The 16,151-nt window shown below is 38.9% G+C and overlaps 1 protein-coding gene across 1 annotated transcript in view; it reads left to right on the top strand.

Moving 5' to 3' along the window:
- The first annotated feature begins 1,625 nt into the window (after positions 1-1,625).
- Positions 1,626-16,151, top strand: part of SPTA1 (spectrin alpha, erythrocytic 1) — a 107,545-nt gene continuing 93,019 nt past the window's right edge. Inside the window, exons 1-7 of the mRNA XM_064282773.1 lie at positions 1,626-1,643; positions 7,344-7,583; positions 9,058-9,183; positions 11,355-11,495; positions 12,229-12,375; positions 14,191-14,324; positions 14,890-15,034. Coding sequence (XP_064138843.1) covers positions 7,347-7,583; positions 9,058-9,183; positions 11,355-11,495; positions 12,229-12,375; positions 14,191-14,324; positions 14,890-15,034 — 930 coding nt within the window. The 5' untranslated portion in view covers positions 1,626-1,643; positions 7,344-7,346. The remainder of the gene's footprint in view (positions 1,644-7,343; positions 7,584-9,057; positions 9,184-11,354; positions 11,496-12,228; positions 12,376-14,190; positions 14,325-14,889; positions 15,035-16,151) is intronic.

Here is a 16,151-nt window from a genome sequence, read left to right as displayed (position 1 = left end):
CCTCTCTGAGACTGTTTTCTTATATTTAAAAAAAAGGGGGGGGGAATAATATCTGCCTTACAGAATTTTCTGAAGATTAAAAATTAAAGCAAATTAATTATTTCAGTATGTAAATTAACATAAACTAGCTACTCAATGGACCCCTGGTGGCACAGTGGTTAAGAGCTAGGTTGCTAACCCAAAAATTGGCGATTCGAATCCACCAACCACTCCTAGGAAACCGTATGGGGCAGTTCTACTCTGTCCTATTAAGTCCCTATGAGTTGGAATCAACTCGGCAGCAATGGGTTTGGGTTGGTTAGATACTCAGTAGATGGTGGTTCTTATTTCCTGGGTAAAGGTCGAATAATATCACATCCAACTCCAGAGGCTGCTGGCGATATGTGATATAGCACCTTTTCTAAGACTGGTGTTCCTGCCTTTAGTAGCTAAATTTGATTTGAATATAATGAAACCATCAGGAAAAGGAAAATAATACTAGGCTCTCAGGAAGAGAACTTAAAGTTCTTTCAGTTTTTCTGGATGAGATGATCCAGGAAGAAGAAAACCAAAAATATAGAAGTTTAATCTCCCTCCATGGGCCATAAAAAGTAGATTATTCAAATTGAAATTTACATTGAAATGAAGTTTGACATGGATTGCGCCAGTGTTTTGTGGGAGGGTCTTTAAAGCACCCCACTACTTTCTGTTTGTTTTGCTTTTGTAAAGTTGCTTAACAGAACTCTGCTTTTGGAGAATTTCTGCTTCCTTTTTTTCCATAAAAAATTATATGTAAAATAGTGTGACTTTTATCCCACACTTTAGAAATCTGCCTCATTTTCAAATGTTTGTGACTTCAATACATAGTTTATCAAATGAGATATCCTAATTTTTGCTTCATGAAATACACACACTCATATCTCTTATTTCTTTTATTCCTCCTATTTAAATGATAAATGGTACAGGTAAATAGAATTTAAAAAGCAATTTATGAGACCAGGAATATAATCTTTTCCTTATTTTGGGAAAGGGGTCTATATCAAACATCAAGATTATTACTGACTTATTTTAAAGGTAGTTAAAAATCTACATTTGGGTTTTGATGAAGTTACTGAGTTGTATTTCCTACATATATGTTGGAACAAGAACATACGTATGCTCTGTGTTCTTACAGTTGTGCAGACAGTTTGAGGAGTGAGAACCCAGACAGTGTTAAATCTAAAACTAATCAAAAAAACAAAGCACGATCTTAACATAGCCTTTTTATATTATGTCATTAATTGTTTTTTCTTCCCTTTTTCCACCTAAAAAGCTTTTCTTCTTTTTCTTTTTTTTTTTGAAGTCCTGTTGAGAAACTTTGAGAGCCTTAGCCCTCCAGAACTGCTGAGTCACCAAGCATCTGTGAAATTTAGCAGCTGCCTCCGCTGAATCTGTCTCCTGAAGATAACATGGCTTGTCTATGGCTGGCAGGATTCTGGGCCCAAGAAAGAAGCTTCTTTTTTTTTTTTTTCTCTCTGCCAAATATTTAACGTTTTCTGTCATCTCTATCTGAATTAGACCAGACAGTTCTACTTGAATTGTCTCCCTTTCTCTCTTGTGGATACATTTTATGTTGCCAGGTTCTAGATCTTTAAGAAAAAATAGAGCACTTTCCAAAGGAAACTGTGAGTACAGAATTCTTTGTAGTGTAATTTGTTGCTAATATAATCAGGAAAGCTCTGTTCTTTGAACTTTCTATACTATCCTTGGCAGGGACATTAAGAATTTTTTTCTTTACTTTTTAGATGTTGTTTATTTCACTCAGCATAATGTTTTCAAGGTCCATCTACATTGTAGCATGTATCAGTATAACTGTTTGATTCCACTTATATGAAATATCTAGAATAGGCAAGTGTATAGAAACCAAAGTTTATTAATAGTTACCAGGGGTGGATGGAAGGGAGGGGAAAAGGGGGACTCACTGCTTAGGGGACATCGAGCTTCTGTTAAGGATGATGGGAAAATTTGGAAATGGATAATAGTAATGATGGAACATGACAAACATAGCTACTGTCACTGAATTGTACAGGTAAAGAATGTTGAAAGACAATTTGTTAGATATATAAAAAACCCCATTGCTGTCGAATTGACTCCTACCCATAGCAAAACTATAGGACAGAATAGAACTGCCACATAGGATTTCTAAGACTATAATCTTTACAGAAGCAGGCTGTCACACCTTTCTCTAGTGGATTAGCTGGTGGGTTCACACTGCCGAAATTTGTTAGCAGCTGAGCTCTTAACCATTGCACCACCAAGGCTCCTTCTATTACATATGTACTTACCACAAATTTTTTAAAAAATTGGTTTGATTTTAACTCTCTTTTTTGAATGTCTCACTTTGAACAATGACCTTGAGCTAATGTCTTGAAACAGCATCAAAATCCAATAATGACCTGTTTAAGGCAGTTCATATAGAAGGCAATGAGGTAACCTGCAACAAAATAATACTCAATAGAGATATGAATCTCCATAGGATGATTTAATACTATAGCCACACTAACAATGGCCACCCACAGAGTAGCAATTATTATTTAGGAGAAATAAAGAGAAACAAAAATTTAAACTCTATATTAATGTCCTGGATAAGGTAAGTTTGGAGAAACTGTGCCCAAATCTAATGAATGAGGTGGACTTTATGGGTATTTTGCTGGAATTTGTAACAAACGGATCTGATTCCTCTGTATGAAAGGGGTAGTTTGTGTTGTTTGACAGTACTGAGTTTTATGGTCTAGGAGCTAATTACTGAGATCCTAATTATTTGACATTTGTGATAATTGGGTAGAAGATGGTCTGAACTTTTGTTTTATAGTTTCTGTGAATAATACAAATTAAAAGAGTAAACACTATATGAGGTGCATTTTTAAATATGAAGAAAACAAAGTTTTCAATCTCCTTGTGTATAATATTAGTCACTAATTGCAAGCCACTTTAAATTATTTGTTAAATTCAGTTTAGAATGATCTCTACTTGTCAACACTTTTTTAACCTTTGAAAGCAATAAAATATTTCATTTTTATCCATCTGAAATTCTGTGATTTTACTAAATTAAACTCATCTTCTATTATTAGCCCAAAGTAACTCTATTTATAAAACTTCATAAATATTGGCACAAGGTTATGTGAAAAGTTGGGAAAGTCTTCTGGACAACCAATAATTATTAGCCTAGAGGTGGGGCCAATGTGGCAGAGTAGTCAGGCGCTTCCTGTGGTCCCTCTTAAAACAAAGACCCGAAAAAACAAATGAATCGATTATATATAAAAATCTAGGAGCCCTGAACATCAAAGGAAAAGTTGAGGAGTCAGAGTGAGTGGCAGAGGGAGGGAGACACGGTTCAGAAGCAGCAAGGAGTTGCCAGATCTGACCTGGTGGGAACCGGCACCCCTCAGGCCAAATCCACTGGTGAAAGCTCAATGAGGCAAACAGTGGCATTAGGGATGCATTTTCCGAATCAGGAGAGACCGAGCGGTGAAGAGTCCACTCACGCCTCCAGAATCAAAAAAAAGCAGGATGCAACTGGCAAAAAAATAAGTACTTGAATCTAATCCACCACATGGAGCAAAAAATATCCCTTTGGGAAAAAACTCTCTCCCATTTACCTGACTCGTCCACTGTCTGCACCAGGTCCTGAGTCAGCTTCAGTAATAGCTGCTTTCCCTGGGCTGAAACTAGGACCTGTCACGCCTCCTGAGCCACTCTCCAAGCTTTGAGGAAGGAACAAATTGACAACAGGGGAAAAAATAATCTGCCTGCTTCCCTAAGAGGAGAACGCAGGACAGAAAAAACTCTTTTGCCTAGGCACAGGCATAAGGGGTCCATGGACTTTGAATGCCTCTCACCCTTCCATAGACCTGTGTGGACCCATTTCAACAGCATAGGACCTCATTAGCAAAGTACGACAGCGTATATACCTGAACTCTAACTTCAACTGTTTCAGCTACGTGGTGGACAGTCAGGTTCATGATGTTTGACACTGCTCTGCCTATTAAGCAGGGTCCTCATCTACCCATATCAGGGCCTTGAAGTCTCGTGGCTCCACCCATGCCACCTACAAAAGGGGCCCAAGAAAAAGCAGTGCTTCCCAGTCCTGACAGCCAACAGCACTGGGTGCCCATAGTCTGGCTGCAAAACCTACCCACCTACATGCTCTAGGAAAGAGAGACACACTTTCTTCACGCACTTTCAGGGGTGGTTGTTATCCCCCTGCTTTGCTCAGCACATGATCCCGTACTGCATCCAGATACCTGTGCCTACACCAATCACCCTTGCTCATCTAAGAATTAGGTGAGAGCCTTGACCACACACTTGGTGACCAACTACCTGGATACCTTAGCTTAATCCATACAAGAAAAGCAAACGGACTCCCGGGCTCATATACCCAGTAGCAGCTCTAACACCTGGTGACAGTATGTTAGAGCTTCAAAGGCACCAGTAATCAAACTAGCTCACAAAAGCAGCCTATTTGGGTATATCAAAACAAAACAAGAAGCTAGGACACAGTAAGCAAACATAAAATAAATAAACACAATAACTTATTGATACTGACAACAGTCAGTATCGAACCACATAAAGAGGCAGACCATGATGGTTTCAACAACTTTCCAGAACAATCAATCAAGAAATCTTCCAGATGAAGAGAACTTCCTGGAATTACCAGAGGCAGAATACAAAAGATTAATACAGAACTCTTCAAGAGATCAGGAAGGAGATCAAGCAAAATGTAGAACAAGCCAAGCAGCACACAGATAAAGCCTTAGAGGAACTTAAGAAAACTAGACAAAAGCAAAATGACAAATTTAATATGCTGCAAGAATCCACAGAGAGACAGCAAACAGAAACCCAGAAAATTAACAATAAAATTTCATAATCAGACAAAACAATAGAAAGTCTGAGGACCAGAATTGAGGAAATGGAAGTCAGAATTAGTGAGATTGAAGGTAAAGCACTTGATACCAACTTATTTGAGGAATAATCAGGTAAAAGAATGTAAAAAAATGAAGAAAACCTAAGAATTATGTGGGACTGTATCAAAAGGAATAATCTATGAGTGACTGGAGTACCAGAACTGGGGGGGTGGGGGGTAACAGAAAATACAGAGAGAATTGTTGAAGATCTGTTGGCTGAAAAATTCTCTGATATCATGAAAGATGAGAAGATGTCTATCCAAGATGGAACTCCACACAAGGAACTCCACACAAGGTACATGGAACTCCACACAAGGTAGATCCCAAAAGAAAGTCACCAAGACATATTGTAATCAAACTCACTAAAACCAAAGATAAAGAGAGAATTTTAAGAGCAGCTAGGGATAAACAAAAAGTCACCAACAAAAGAGAGTCAATATATCTAAGCTATGGACTACTCAGCAGAAACCATACAGGCAAGAAGGCAATGGGATGACATATATAAAGCTTTCAAGAAAAAAAAAAAAATTGCCCTCCAAGAATTACATATCCAGAAAAACTATCTCTAAAATATGAAGGTGAAATTAGGACATTTTCAGATAAACAGAAGTTTAGGAAAATTGCAAAAACAAAACCAAAATTACAAGAAAAACTAAAGGGAGTCCTCCAGTTAGAAAATCAATAACATCAGATAACAACTCAAGACTAGAACACAGGACAGAGCAACCAGATATCAACCCAGATAGGGAAATCACAAAAATAAATCAAAACTAAAATGCTCAAAATAGGGAAACAGAGCTGTCGTTACATGAAAAGAGGGACTAAAAGATGTAGTCATAGCGCTTTCATATGGAGAGGGAGTCAAGGCAATATAAAGAAATAAAAGATTGGTTTAAACTTAGAAAAATAGGTGTAAATATTAAGTAACCACAAAGGAAACTAACAATTCTACACACCAAAATAAAAAAAACAAGAAAAACATAAAGACTCAGCAACATAAAACTAACAAAAAAAGAGGAAAAGAAAATAAAGAAAAATGACTCAGCACAGAAAATCAAGTGGAACAAAGAAATTGTCAACAACACACACACAAAAAAGACTTCAAAATGACAGCACTAAACTCTTACCTATCAATAATTACACTGAATTTATATGGATTAAATGTATCAATAAAGAGACAGAGAGGGGCAGAATGGGTTAAAAAAATGATCCACCTATATGCTCCCTACGAGAGACATACCTTAGACTTAAAGACACAAACAAAAAACAAAGGATGGAAAAGTATATATCAAGCAAACAATAGTCAAAAAAGATCAGGAGTGGCAATATTAATTTCTGACAAAATAGACTTTAAAGTAAAATCCACCTTAAAGGATAAGGAAGGACACTATATAATGATTAAAGTGTCAATATACCAGGAGTGGAAACCCAGGTGATGTAGTAGTAAAGAGCCAAAAGATTGGCAGTTCGAATCCACCAGGCACTCTTGGCAACTCTATGGGGCAGTTGTACTCTGTCCTATAGAGTCACTATGAGTCGGAATTGACTCTATGGCAGTGGGTTTGGTGTTTGGTTTTTATACCAGGAGAAAAGTGGGATGCAGAACTCAAATTCCAGTAAAAAGACTAGACTTAATGGTCTGACTGAGACTGGAGGGACCCCAGAGGATATGGCCCCCAGACTCTCTGTTAGTCCAAAACTAAAACCATTCCTGAAGCCAACTCTTCAGACAAAGATTAGACTGAACTGTAAGACATAAAATGATACTGATAAGGAGTGTGCTTCTTAGCTCAAGCAGGCGGATGAGACTATGTGGGCAGGTCCCATCTGGAGGCAAGATGAGAAGGTAGAAGAGGATGGGATCTGGTTGAACGGACACGGGAAATACAGAGTGGAGAGGAGGAATGTGTAGTCACATTATGGGGAGAGTAACTAGGGTCACATAACAATGTGTATGTAAGTTTTTGTATGAGAAACCGACTTGAATTGTAATGTTTCACTTAAAGCACAATAAATAAGAGAGAGAGAGAGAAAAAAAAAAGAATTACTAGCCTAAGTATTAGCTATATATGGTTAAAATAATATGCATGTACTATAGTTCATCTGACAACATTTAAGGCTCTTTTACAGGTGTAAAGAAACCGGAACATAGTAGTAACACATATACATACTTTGGGAAGAATAAGAGGGGCTCCATGCTATATAACTGGAACTTGCAGTGGATACCCTGGTGGTGTAGTGGTTAAGTGCTACGGCTGCTAACCAAAGGGTCAGCAGTTCGAATCCGCCAGGTGCTCCTTGGAAACTCTATGGGGCAGTTCTACTCTGTCCTCTAGGGTCACTATGAGTCAGAATTGACTCGACGGCACTGGGTTTGGTTTGGTTTTTTGGAGCAGTGGATAAAAGCTTTTTGACTTGCAGGTTATGGAGAGCACTGGGCCAAAGCTGTTGGAAACAGCTGAAGAGATCCAAAAGAGGCGTCAGAAGGTGTTGACTCGTTACCAGAAGTTCAAGGAACTGGTTGCGGAGAGAGGTCAGAAGCTCGAAGAGTCCTATTACTACCAGGTTTTCAGGCGGGATGCAGATGACTTGGAAAAGTGGATCTTGGAGAAACTAAAGATTGCAGAGGAAAAAAGCTATGAAGACCCGACTAACATACAGGTCACTCAGTTTCATTGACTTCCTCAGAATAGACAATAAGATCTCTAAGGAGGGGAAAAAAAAGAAGTTTGGTTATGAAGTGTATGTTAATATTAAAAAGTGAGTGTGGGTACAATCAGATTCCATTTAGAAAAACAAAAATAATCTAGTGGAATGGGAAGTTGAAGGAATTGAACTAAGAAAAAAAATCTAAAGTTGCATTTTTCATTATTAAATGGTAAGATAAGACTTTGGAGGGATGGGACAAGAAAAAACCAGAGAAGGAGGCACTTTGTGGATTGTTGAACTTATATTCAGAGTTTACATTCTAATAAGTATATATCTGGTTAACTGTAGAAGAACAATGTAATAGAAAGTTTAGACTTATCTGTCAGGGGCAGTAATTCTGCCTCTGAACAGCTCAGATCTTCAACTTCTTAAGCTTCATGGTCTTATTTGGACCAAAAAATGTCATTCTAGATAGTATTCAATGGATACAATATTCATCTGAAGTTAAACCATGAGCAAATCATTCAATGTGAACAATTCAAGGAATTCATGGCATACCAGGTGATTTCAATATTTGGTGGCATTAAGGATGGAATAAAGAGATATCAATACCTCTGTTGTACCTGCTCTCCACACCACTCAGAAAGACATATGCAACCAGGGTATCCATTTTTTCTCAAGTGGCTACTCATGTCCTTGTTAGTCTAAATGAAAAGTCCTAAGAAGAGAAGTTTGGTGGAAGCACCCCACACCTAGTGCTGTTGCATGTGGATGTGGCATAGTGAGATCAGAAGAAAGGGTTACATGCCTAAAAGGGACAATTGATGTTGGAGAGGGAGCACTCATAAAATGAGCAAAATGAGGTCTGTTAAACGGGTTAATTCTTACATGACAAGGACAGAGCCTAACATTTAGCAACTTCTAAATTAAAAAAAAAAATCATTATTATAATCGTCATCGTCTTTATTGTGTTCTACCTTCGATAGCAGTTACTCCTCTTTTCTGAAGAGAACCCACTGCTGTTGAGTCGGTTCCAACTCATAACGACCCTGTAGGACAGGGTAGAATTGCCCCATAGGGTTTCCGGGAGAGATTGGTGGATTTGAACTGCTGACCTTTTGGTTAGCACCAGAGCTCTTAGCCACTAGAGAAGAAGCACTATATGCTACAATCTTCTATTCTCATAGAAGGGGATTGAGCCTTTAAAATAATAGGACATTTACGAAGAAGTTCCCCAAAATAGTGGGGATAGGAAAATGTCTTTCTTTATTGTCTCTGACTTTGAGTCTAGGACCTTTTGAAAACCTCTACCTAAAGTGCTTATTTCTTTTAGGGTGTGACCATTCTAGCATGGTTTTAGGTTATCACTTAATGTAGTTTCACAAATGCATAGTTTTGTCTGAAAATAAGAAGAGGAACAAAAGGACGTTTTCATGGTTCAGGGAGACTAGGCTCATTAACTATAAACTCTTATTTTAAATTGCAGGTGAAATACCAGAAACATGAGTCCTTCGAAGCAGAGGTGCAAGCAAAGTCAAAGGTCCTTCCTGAACTGGAAGAAATCAGGGAAGAACGTTTTCCTGAGGGGCATTTTGCCCATGAGGACACAAAGGTAAACGTACGGTAGGGTTCTGGAGGAGAAGTTTCTAATTGCTGATTACGTCATCAGACTTTTGGTTGATTCTTACGGGTATAAAGCTTTAAGTACCTGGCTTGGAATGAGGGCTCCTGCCTCCTATCTTCTATTGGAATTGGGGCAGGAAAAATACGATAATTGAATTTCCTTGTTCTCCTAGGGGTGGAAGGAAGAGCTCTGATACGAAAGCTATCGTTAGATGTCATATTAGTTTCCTAGAGTTGCTGTAATAAATTACCACTAACTGAGTGGATTAAAACAACAGAAATTTATTCTCTCACATTTCTGGAGACTGTAAGCCTGAAATCAAGGTTTTCAGCTGGGCAGGTCTTCCCCTGAATCCTTTAGGGAAGAATCCTTCCTTGCCTTTTCCAGCTTCCAGGTGTTCCTTGGCTTGAGGCAGCATGACTCCAATCTTTGCTTCTGTCTTCATATGGCTATCTTCCCTCTGTGTCTGTGTCTCTGCTCCTTTTCTTATAAGGACACCAGACGTATGGGATTTGAGCCCACCCAAGTGGCCTTATTTTAACTTGATTAAAAATTGATTGCAAACGCTATTTCCAAATATTATCACATTCACAAGTACAGGGGGATTGGACTTCAACGTCTTTTGGGGGAACACAATTAAATCCCGTAACAGATGACATCACACTCCTCTTTATGCCACTGGAGGATATCTTGGCTCAAGATCAAGATCCTCCTCCCACTATATTTCACATTTCCCAGATGAATTGGCTTTCACAATGTCCTTTCTAATTCTTTCTTCTAATCTCAAGGTCCTTTTCTCCTACCCCTCACTTCACACAAGGGTTGTTTTCTCATTTAGGTCTTCTCTGAAACTTTGTCTACGACGCCTGTTTCTCTTCATACCGCCACACCCTAGAACTACTATTGCAGTTCTCTGAACCCTCTTTTGCTCGCCTTGAGAAACTCCTGAAATCCCATGTCTTCATAAAATCTTCTCTGAATACTTAGAACTGAAGATCACTGATTTTAATAAACATTTATCATGCTGGAACTCATTTTTAATGTAACAGCTATTTTGTAACAATCCATGTACCAGTTTTCTTCCAATAAGTTTATGTTGATAGTCATTTCAGGATCTCTTTTTGTGTGACAGGATTTTTTTACTGTATATGTATTTTCTTGTACTTGTCAAAACAAGTTTGTGTTGCATATTTTAAAATTGCAACTGGTCTTTCCATATTTAGTGTACAAAGTCCAGCCCACTTTACTGTCAACAAAATGTGGTCAGGGAACACAGACTTTTAACCAGAGCAAATCTTAATTATAAAGAATTATCTAAAACAGAAAAATCTCAAGACTTATTCACTGATATAAAATAGAAATTATTTTTGTATTATTTACAGATTTGTATTATTCACATTAATTAAAATATTTGAGAAATGTTTAAGACATCCTCACATCTATTGGAATCACTGGTATGAGAGTCTTGTATGATCGTGGTATGTCAGACTGTACCGCCATACGGTTTAGAGAACAAGGAGCTCTATATGCTACCTGGAGCAATGGAATAGTTAAAAAATATAAGATTCTTAAAAACATGACATGGATGATAACTTCAATTTCACAAGATATATGATAGATGATCTTATGCGTTAACATGGCTTTCAAAGCCTTCAACTATATAGTCTCATGATACTCTTACTGCCTTGGTGCCACTGATTTTTTTATTACTAAGTAAAACTGTATCTCTTATCCTTTCTGGGAAACAGTTCATATTAAGTTTCTTCTGTGCCCTTGCAGGTGTTGTTTGCTGTGCTTGGAAGACCCTTTGCCCATCATCTGCCTGTCAAAATTCTATCTGTTCTTGAAGCCCCAGTTCAACTGAGTACTCTTCCATGAATCTTTCCTCCTTCCTATTCTACAGTTTGTAATCGCTCCCTTCTCTAAAACTCAAAATCATTTTTAAAAAATTTTTCTCTTATGGAAGATCATATTTGGCTTGGTTTAATAGCTATTTCCATATAGATTCTATTTCTGCCTTTAAATATTTGTTAAGCAATTAATGCATGGGTGAATGGAGGAAGAATTTTTATCCAAGTCCCTCTCTGTGAGTCCAAGCCTATGAGTCTACCTATTCCACAGCCTCTGTGCCTGAGTGGTTCTTCCTCTCCTCCCCAAAGGCCCACCTGGAGGAACTGCGCCGCCTGTGGGACCTTCTGAAAGAGCTGGCCCAGGAGAAGGGCTTCCTTCTGCTGCAGGTCCTGCAACTACAGCAGTACTTACAGGAGTGTGCTGACATCTTGGAATGGATTGGAGAAAAGGTATAGGACCAAACACCTGCACATAGGACTTCCCAATCATCTGTCCCAGGCACCTTACTGCAGGTTATTAGTAAAGAAGCCGGGATCTTTTTCTGGGCTTTGTTTCTTAGAAGGTGGGGATTTGGGCAAAGAATTATAGATGTCCTGGAGATTCTTAATTTTGTAGAGGATGAGTCTAAACTTATGAATCTGAGTATGGAGAAGGAAAGACACGAACACTGTGTGCTGAAAGATGATCTATCTCCCATAATCCTTGGCTGCTTCCCATGGGTTTTTGCTCTTACTCTGGGGCCAGGCTGAGACTATAGCCAGCTCTTTCCCTAATCCCTTGTCCCCTAGTGCCTATTATCTACAGAATAATCTTATAGTTAGCACTGAAGATTTATTCAAGGAAGTTCTTTGCATACTGCTTTTATAGATAACTCAGTATGCTGAATTGAGTAAAATCAGGAAGAATTTATTGTTCATGTTCCAAAACACAAAAGTGGTGCTTCCAGGGGTTCTGCCCAATAATGCCCTCTGGCCCTTCTGAAGGATTGCCCCAAAGCTTCCTGTCCCCTGGGGCAGGGTAATACACTCTTGCTTCTGGGTCTTCCTGGCGGGGGCCCTCTCAAGCACCACCAGCATCTCCATCTAAGTAATTCTGGAAATGTAGGCACGTGTCTTGGGCTTTTGACCTGCAAAATTTCCTAAATTCTTTCTGGTAACTCAGTAGACTTTTCTATGTCTATAGGAGGCCATAGTGACATCAGTGGAGCTGGGTGAGGACTGGGAGCGCACAGAGGTTCTACATAAGAAGTTTGAAGAGTTCCAAGCAGACCTAGAAGTTCGGAAGAGGAAAGTGGATAAAGTGAACCAGTATGCCAATCAGTGTGCTGAGGTGAGGTAGAGCTAACAGAGTCATTCCAGAATAGGGTTTTGATCTTCAAGGAGAACCTGTGGCCAATAGTAGACGGGATTGGAGGAAGATAGGAAGTAGTAAGAAAACAGAAGAGTGCACATTCCTAACACCTACACTGCACAATTCACAGGTCACTCAGGCTTATGCAGTCTTTCTTTATGAAGAGGAACAAGAATAAAGTAGCATAGAGTATAAAATAATGTTAAGCTTTGAAATACCTTATCCGATATTTTTTTTGCCGGGGGAAGGAAAGGAGGCAGATTTACCTTCATTTAATTAAGAAAATACTTCAATAAATTTGCAATCTTCTCTCTCCATATAGGCATAAAATTAAAAAAAAAAATTCAACAGTTGGCTATATTGTGCTTTCCCATGTGTGGTTTAAATTTATTTTGACTGTAGCTTTGTAGTGGAATGATCTTTCTGTATTACAGAACCAATATTGTAGACTAGACAAATGGTTACTGAAGCAAGGAAAATAACTCATGTCTCCCATTTTTTTTCTAGGCCACTTTTCTAACAGAATCTAAATTTTTCCCCTTTACCACTTTTCCTTGGTTGAGAAAGTTTTTTAGTTATCTATTAACTACCTAACAAACCACCACGAAACTTAAATAACAAACATCTTATTTGTTCCTCATTCAGTGAGCCAGATATTGGAACTACTCAGTTAGGCAGTTCTCCTGGCCTCACTTGGTATTCTCCGGTAGCTGCAGTTACGTGATGGCTCAGCTGGAGTGGAGGAGCTAACATGTCTGGGGCCTTGGAAAGAATGATGAAGACTTTCCCCATGTGGTCTCTCATCATTCAGTAGACTGTGGTTATTTCTATGTAAGTGTTTCAAGAGGGTAAAAACAAAAGCTGAAATGCCTCTAGAGGCCTGGTTCCCAGAGCTCATAGAATGTCACTTCTGTGCCATTGTATTGGTTCAAGAAAGTCACAAAGCCATCCAAGATCCAAAAGGTGAAGAAAGAGACTCCATCTCTTGGAAGGAGGAGAGGCAAAATAGCATGACCACAGGAAGTATGTACTAACACAGGAAGAGTAAATCTTCTGCTCTTTTGGAGTGAGGCCCATCCAACTACAATAGAAAGGACCACCCATTCAAGAAACGGGAATGTGGAATTTTTTTGTCTGGAGTTTTGGGAATGACAGTGCAAAGAAATGGGAGCAGGAAGAGTAGGGAGACTTGGACATATGGGAACTCCTCAAAATTGCCAACTATCCAAATTCTGATGTTGAAAGTTTATCCTAGTATTCTTGGATCCCATGGCTTCAGATGGTTGGCAAAAATGACTGATATTTTCTACAAAATTGTATGTATATGCATGTGTTTATTATTCTGGAAAGAGGAAAATATCTTCATTGGCTTCTCAAAGGTATCAGGACCCCAAAAGTATTAAGAACCACAGTCCTAGAGTTTTGGAAAATCAAATTAGATTCCATAAAGAGAATTATTTCTTCCTTTCCAGAATTTCCAAGGGATTTGGCAGGCATCAAAAAAGTAGCATTCTGAAAATGACCAAATAACCTTAGGGTTGAGCAATCTTTGTTATTAGGCTAGTCTAATACCGTAAGCACAAGATGCAATATGCGGCAGTTTGGTTTTCTAGGTTTTGGTAATGTGGATAAGGTCAGAGCTGGGGGGAGGGGTAAAGTGAAGCTCAGTGGCTGGCTACCATGGTTATTTTCCACTTCTAACGAAGTATGGGCCAGTGTGAGCTGAGAAGTGCTTAATTGCTTTTTGGTGTAATCTCCCCTCATCGTAACTCCAGCACGGGTTTCCATCTACAGGAGAAACACCCTGAGCTGCCTTTGATTAAGTCAAAGCAAGATGAGGTAAATACTGCCTGGGATCGTATCTATAGCCTGGCTCTCCAGAGACAGAAAGCCCTATCAGATGCTACAGACCTCCAACGATTTAAAAGGTATGGACTTGGCCACTACATTTTGGAAAATTTTGAAATTGCACCATACTTATGTTTGTTAGCTTCTGTCTACTCCCACTAGTAAGTAGCAGCCAATACTCTAAACGAAGAGGATTGTGTGCTTGCCTTTGTGGCAGCAAAAAAAGGGGTAGTTAAGAAAACTGTGATTTTCACTATGGCCAGGTGTATGGAGATTGAAACCCGAAGCAATAGAAATAGTACCAGGGAATTAGTCATGGAAGCTTTGCAGAGGCAAAGAAAGCAGATTAAGAATCAGATGGGGGTGGAGGAAGAAAGTTGGGAAGAAATGCATTCATGAAGAGCTGACCCAAATATGGGTAGTATCTCCAGAGGCTCAACCATCAGAAGGCTCAGGCCTCTAGTATCTCAGTGGGAACCACTACCAAGCAAAAACCCTTTATGTTGCTTTTTGCTTATGTGCAAGAGGGCGGTGTAATTGTCACGCTGGGTGAACCAGGGCAGTCCTTGCTGTGTGCTTCTTTGCTCTGCTGTTCCTGGGATGCTGCCGTTTTCTTTTGTTGGAGCTCATGTGGCTGTCTGGCAGGGATGTGGATGAAGCCATCACTTGGATCAAGGAGAAAGAGCCTCTTCTTACCTCTGAGGACTATGGCAAAGACCTTGTTAACTCTGAGGCACTGTTCCACAGTCACAAAGGACTTGAGAGGAACCTTGCAGTCATGGATGACAAGGTAAGCCACTACTTGAGGAATGGCTGTCCCTTTGACCTAGAAGAGGCAAATGGTGGTCATCTTGTTTATACTATGCCTCCAGAGGGCACAGTAAATTCAGTGTTTGTAATATAAAACCAAAAAAACCAAACCCTTCACCGTCAAGTCGGTTCTGACTCATGGCAACCCTATGGGATAGAGTAGAATTGCCCTGTAGGTTTTCCAAGGAGCAGCTGGTATGTGGATTTGAACTGCTGACCTTATGGTTAGCAGCCATAGCTCACTGTAGCTCTTAACCACTGCACCACCAGGGCTTCATTTTAATATAGTGGTACTTAAAAATACCTCATCATTCTAGTCCATTACTTAATTTATTTAATATTTTGATTTAAATTTACATATATATTTATATAGTCTTGTGGTTTTATTCTGATATAACTCACAATTAAGAAGAAAAAAAAGATAATTCCAAGGATGGTTTCCTAATCTCACTCAGTAAAATATAATACTTCTAAGGCCAGGAAATTTTCTTTTTCATCTAACCACACTTTCTTCTGCTGCAGGTAAATCCCATTTCTTTTTGTTCTTTACCAAGTAGATAAATTAGGTGTTTTCTTCTTCTCCTTTTACAATAAACTTTGAGATACTTAAAACGCTTTACTGAATGCACCTTTGAGTTCCCTTCTTAATGCTGGAAAATCTCAGCTCTTTTACATGGAGAAATAGGCATAGACTTGCTAGAACTTGAAGCAAGCCAATATTTCTGAATGATTCATATCCTTTACTACTTCCTCTCAAAACTTTATCCATAACTTAAACCAATTTCTACTGAGTGCCGACAGGAAAGCCAGCCCACAGAGAGATCCATACTTGTCATGTATTCATCATAACTCTGTCTCTGTATCCAGTTTCTGAAAACTCTTCCACCATTCTTGGTTTTTGGTCTTTTTTTCATAAAGAACGAATAATGAAATCCAAAACCTTAGACAACTCCTGATTATGGCTGAGTATAATGAGAGAGCCTAATGGTAGCAGATGAAAAGTCACTCATGTCCAGATTTTTGTCCTAGAAACTCTGTCCCTCAAAAATTACACTCAGAATGATCTGGCATTACTGGAATTTTCTTAGCCTGTTGGG

The sequence above is a fragment of the Loxodonta africana genome, chromosome 3 (assembly GCF_030014295.1).
Source record: "Loxodonta africana isolate mLoxAfr1 chromosome 3, mLoxAfr1.hap2, whole genome shotgun sequence".
Lineage (NCBI taxonomy): Eukaryota > Metazoa > Chordata > Mammalia > Proboscidea > Elephantidae > Loxodonta > Loxodonta africana.
The sequence above is the reverse complement of the archived record's forward strand: the minus strand, read 5'-3'. Positions and strand labels throughout refer to the sequence as shown.